Consider the following 6000-nt stretch of genomic DNA (forward strand, 5'->3'; position numbering starts at 1 on the left):
AGATGCCTCTAGCCAAGGTCACTGCCAGCCCCTGCATACCATAGCGTTTGGCATTCTGAGCAGTAGCTGGGGGGAATCCTGCTCATTGTTGGATGTGGACAGCCAGCATAATATTGCAGCTCAGTCCATGGTTGCTGCTGCTTCCTTCTGTGTCCCAGCTGAAGTTGGAAATTAACCAGCAGTGCAAAAGGTTTCCAAGTAGGTGGGCAGGCAGGGACTTCTGTGCTTATTAATTGAACTGTGTACTAATTTATACATGCCCACTTACTGAAAGAGCAACACACACATTCCTACATGAAACATGAGAAAAGTGGGAAGAATTTACAAATCTGTGATGTGTGGTTGGGGGTTGCCTTCCAAGGAGGCTAGCCTGCTTTGTACCCTGCCTCACACTCGTTTCTCCTTGCCTGGTGACAAGGCAGTGTGTGGAGGCTATGTTTTAATTGAGTATAACACCTCTATTTGTGCCGATGCATTTTCTGTTTCGGGACTGGCAGCTATTTATATCGGAGCTGTTGGAGCCGTTTGTCCAAATAACGTCATTCTGCATTCTTCCTTTCAGATTCATTCACCAGACAGGTGTTATGGAAGCTGCTGAAGGTTGTGAAATTCGGAGAAATGGTTTCTTACCAGCAATTAGCAGCCTTGGCAGGCAACCCCAAAGCAGCTCGGGCAGTGGGAGGAGCAATGAGAAGCAATCCTGTAAGTTCTCACGGGTGTGTGGGTATCAGGTTGGCTGCAGTCAGTGGGTGGACCTTTGCACTGTACTCGGGAGTGAAGTGCCATTTGATTAAATGTGTTTCTCAGACCGCCTGTGTGATGAGGGTGGGGTGGAAGGAAGCATCTGTGATGGGGATCATTGTGCCAGCACCTTCAGAAGAGGTTAGGAACCTACCTTTTCAGTACATACCACCAAAAGCCTCAATAACCACATGAGATACAGCTAAATAAGCCCCTGGCCACCCCAGCGTAAAAGAAGATAAAGCCTGGAGAAGTGGTGAGCAGACCAAAGGGAAGCTCTGTTCATTCATTCATTCATTCATTCATTCATTCTCCAGTTGAGTATATTGGTGTCTGTTGTAGGAAGATGTACAGTAGGGTGCAAATCCAACCCCACCTCTTGGGCACCACACTGTGTCATTAAGATCTAGGGCTCTTTGGGTCTCCAGGGCTAAAACCTAATGAGAGAACTTAAGAGACATGAGATTGTGTAACAAGGTATGATTTGCCACATTTGGGCATTATCTCATCAGGGATGATGCCTTATCCAGAGCTCTTCAGTGTCCTCATTCCAACTGTCTGTCTATCATTGGGTTTTACTGAGCTTGAAACTCTCAGACCACACAAAACCATGAGCCAAGCTCCTGGGGCCACAGCGTGGGGTACACTGTGTGGTCTTGGTGTAGGGAGCACAGTGGGCACAACGTCCAGGCTGCGAGCCTTCCACTGTCAGCAAGAGAATTGTGCACACCACATGATGTGGGCCTCACCAAGGCCGTGCATGCCCATAGGTCCTACATGTGGATGGGAAGGGCATCCCCCATCTGCACAGCCCTCTGGGAGAACCACACAATCTGGAGAGTGCCTCTAGAATATTCTCATTCTCATTAGTCCTTTCAGTGCCTGGTGAGGGTGTGCTATCACATTAGTAACGGTTTCTCCCTACAGCTATAAGAAAGTCTCTGATATGATAGAAGAATGCCATCTTATCAGGGAGACCAAATATGATCATCGTATCACAGGGTGGGAAATTACTAAATCAGATAGACCCCACTTTTTAAAAAATTGCTGTGGCTTTGCTGTATATTTTCGAAACTATTTTCATCCCCGCTCACAGGGGAGAAGCAGGCGTTTTCACACCACAGCCTGCTGCTCCTGCCACTCGGCTGCGGCAGGCCCCGGGCGGGGGCCCCCCTTTTCCCCCCCCCCCCCCTGCTCCCCCTGCCACTCGGCTGCGGCAGCCCGAGGGCAGAGCCCTCCGCGTTTCTAGGAGATGGCAATTACGTAGCCTTTTGCACAAAACTGCATTGTTATTCTTTTAAGAAGCAGCTCCTGTAGGTTTGTAGTGGATTGCATTGCTGTAATGTTCACCTAATCTGAGGAAGTTTTCTGCCATATTAAAAGAGCCCAAATCGTCAGGAGTGAGATGCAACGTGAACAACACATATGGCCGCCTTCTGCATCTCCTCATGTCCTGAGTGTTGCTGACAATGGCTAGTAGGCACAGTAAGCACTTCTTTTTGTACCTGTTGTGTCTTAATTGCAGAGTGTTCAGCTACATGATTAGAAGACATCCTTTTTATGCACTGTCTCCTTTTTCACTGTGAATGTAGGATATTTCTGAATCAAATTTCTAAAGATGTTTTTGACATTTCCCAATAAAGGTTTGTCCGCATCTTCCTTTTGGAGAGCCACTGTCTTCTCCCAGGTTGTGACTAAAGTTTGAGAAGTTCAGCTTTGCTATAGATAAAAAGGCAACTCAGACACTGTCAAATTATAGCCTCATTAAATGCCCTGTGAGAACATTGGAAGCTAACGTTTATTTTTGGCATTCTCCTTTTGTATTCTTGCAATTGCCATTTCAGGCAAAGGTCCTACTCTTCATGACCTCTGGTTAGAGTTGGTCGTTTTCTCCCTCCACACTGAGGTATGATTTGATCCCTCGTGTGCACACACATGAGGGCAGAAGCTGTCCTATTAGTGCACACCAACACTGCTTGCTTCCTCAATGTGTGCAACTTGTATCATCTGCTGTAAAAACAAGCTCCACTAATCAACACAGACATATTAGTAACACATACACCCCCGCCTGCCTTTTGTGACGCCAGCAGTTTCTCACTCTGCAGTGGAGATGCCATCGCTGGTTAGCAATCCTGCTTGTGGCAATATTCAGAAGCATTTATTGTTCTGCAAACCAGCGTGACTCTCTTCTCCTGCTATTAATCTCTATGAATGTCTCTGTTCAAATATGGCCTCAGTCACTGAAATTTATAAAATAGGATCTCACATGGTTTAGAACTCTTAATATCTGTGAAGTCTACGTACTAACTTCCCAGTCAAAACCAAGAGTGGAGTTGTTAACAGAACCAAACAAGGAATTCTGGGCACCCTGTCCAACTCTTCTTGGTGTCTGCATCACTTCTATACCAGGATAGTCAGGGTGGTGGTCTATTCTGTGGCCTTTCTACAGGCTTTAATTCATACAGGGGGACTTCAAAAAATTAATGGAAAAATGGAATTAAAGTATAAATTAGTACTATTTTGATGCAAAAAAGTAGTGAAATTCATGCAAAGGGTTTTCATAATCTGTATTTTCCATTAACTTCTGAAAACCTATCCTATGGTTACCTTCAGCGTAAGGAGAAGTTGCAGCATTGCCAGAGATTGGTTGTGGCAGACATGCCAGAAATACTCCTGCAAGAAAACTCTCAGCTACGTAGGTTACCATAGTTCAGGCTGATGGGTCCCCATCGATTTTTATTAAACATTTCATCAGAATAGGGACCGGTAGTTAGCGTAATGGCTATGTCGCTGAACTCCCATGTAGTTGACTACGGTTCGCGTCCCGGACCCGGTGGCTTAAAACTCACGCCAGGCGTGTGTGTGTGTGTGTGTGTCCACGATCCCGAGAGGAGAATAGAGGAGAAAGGATTGCGGTGTTACCATCCCCCCTGGGGGGTGATTTCTCGCTTTCTGTCTCTATGTCTCTGTCTGTCTGGCGAACACACGCGCCCTATAGTGAAAACCTCTCCTCCCCCCCAAAAAAAGAATTTCATCAGAATGGACAAGGAGGATCAAAAGTGATCCTGAGGCTTGGGGGCAGAAGGAGTCCTGGTTAGTGACAGGCCATAACTGATGTTGATGTCCTCAGTGGTGCCTCCTGTTGGCATGGACAGTAGGGGCCCAGCCAGAGGACTGTGTACATCAATGCCAGTACATCATTGAGACTTGCTCATTGAAAACATCTCTTATGTTCAGGCTGGATAGAGGAATTGTGAGGGGAAAGAGAGAAAAATGGATTTGGAATGTTGCAAACACCATAAAGCTCATTGTGCATTAATTCCTTAGGTGGCTTACAATAAACATGAACACACGCTGGTTCATATTACAACATTTGCTGTTGGTGTGGATTTCTGTTCCCCCACCAGAGTAAGGGATGGTTTTTTGCTATGTGGGAGTTTTCTTCATCCTAGGAATTCAGTTTCTCCAAAGTTTTTCATGGAAGGCTCACTAGCCCACACAGCCTTTTGGAAGGTTGTTTTCTCAACACAGCATGAAAGGGTGGTCAGTTTCTTAATATATCGAATTGGAAACTCCTTGTGCCCCCCACCCACCCTCAAAGAACCCTTCTGCTTCATACTCAGACAGAATTTGCTAAATGCAGTTCAAAGGCAATCAATACATTGCACAGAGAGTTTCCCCACCTTTTTCTAAACAAACGCATTCCTGAGGAGTTAGTTTATTCACAGATTGCCATGAGCGTTAATGACCCCCCGAGTCTTGTTCTGCCAGTCACCCAGATGGCTGTTGATAAAGATTTAGCATCATGTTCTAAGTGTCAGGGTTGTCAGTGGAGCTGAACCATTTGACCAGAAGAAAAAAACGCACAGGGAGCTATTGATTACAGCTTCTCGGTGTCACTTGTTCACCAGGATTTAGGTATTGATGAGGCTGCGAGTGAAAACAAGCTCTTTCCCTTGTGGGCTGCTACCCAGAAGAACAAAGGCAAAGTTGGAAAAAATATTCAGCCAGTACCAGAATCAGAGGGATTCCATTATTGATTGAAAGGCCCCTTCATGTTATTTTTGTTGGAGACAAATCTATGGGTTTGGAAGTTTTATAGCATTTGAGAAAGGGTCTGCGTAAGTGATGGATTCATGTATTGGATGAATTAGATTTCACAGCAGGAAGATTTCGATGCAGCTGTGATATTATGAGCTTCTTGGTTATTGATAAAAATGAAATTTTATGCAGCACAGGCTTTAAAGAAGAGGGTATAGAGGGTATGGATCCTTTTGAAAATGTCCTTAGGGCCCCAATAAATTTTAACAGGTTTCATTATTCTAATAGTCACAAACCTGCACCAAAATTAACACAGAAGCACCCTTTTCTGTTTCTGCAGTTAAAAATAGTGCATATGTGCTAAGTCACCTATTTCCACATCACTGCATATGTAAGCTGAAGACTGGTCACAGCTATCATAATAATTGTTATTCCACACCACTGGTGTTGGTATCTATGTTCATACATAGAAAAAGGGAGAGAGGGGGGGAAATGTTTACATTACTTATTTTTATAATTTCGTAGCTCATTGGAAAGTAGAGAAGAAAATTGAAGCCTAGTTGTGAAATCTGCTGTTGGGTAGGAAAATTGAACTGATGCCTAAGTGTTTGTTAAACTAGATTGAATTCAGTGCCTAACCTCTTTATGAGTCAAAAGTATGAATTGTGTACTATCTAATGATGTCCTCACAGCAGTTGTTAATGTGACTATTATAGGTGATAAAATGTCATCAGAGTAAATATTTTGTTTCTACAATTTTTTGTTCTTCTATAGAGATTGGAATTATATACTGTTGGCAGGACTTCACATAGTTTCTGCTTTTCACTGTTAAACTCTCTACTGAAAAAAGTTAACTGTTCATCACCCTCACCATCATCCTGCTGATAGTTGTTAGAATACTCTAGACTACATCACACGTATTGCCATGGTAACCCGAACTTGGAGTGAGACCAGGCCTAGCTATGTGATGTGAGGGTTTCCAGATTTCCACCTTCTAAGACATTATCTGCCAATGCAGGTCGCTGTCCCATCAGGTACCACCACATGAGCAGAGAGTAAAGATCTCTCCACTGAGCTTCAGGATGAGTGGAGGGAGAAAGGAAGTCCAGAGTTAGATGATACCCATGGTAGCCTGGGGAATCTTTGTCCTTGAGGTCTTTTTTTTTTTTTTTTTTTTTTTTTTTTGGGGGGTTTTTCCTTGGGGGGCGGGGGCGCCCC

General features: G+C 44.4%; 1 protein-coding gene across 2 annotated transcripts in view; it reads left to right on the forward strand.

Moving 5' to 3' along the window:
• Positions 1–6000, forward strand: part of MGMT (O-6-methylguanine-DNA methyltransferase) — a 309575-nt gene that overhangs the window by 300219 nt on the left and 3356 nt on the right. For both annotated transcript variants that reach the window (XM_006146921.3, XM_027771222.1), the window contains exon 4: positions 563–702. In XM_006146921.3, coding sequence (XP_006146983.1) covers positions 563–702 — 140 coding nt within the window. The remainder of the gene's footprint in view (positions 1–562; positions 703–6000) is intronic.

This window comes from Tupaia chinensis, unplaced genomic scaffold (assembly GCF_000334495.1).
Source record: "Tupaia chinensis unplaced genomic scaffold, TupChi_1.0 Scaffold000197_1, whole genome shotgun sequence".
Taxonomy (NCBI): Eukaryota; Metazoa; Chordata; class Mammalia; order Scandentia; family Tupaiidae; genus Tupaia; species Tupaia belangeri.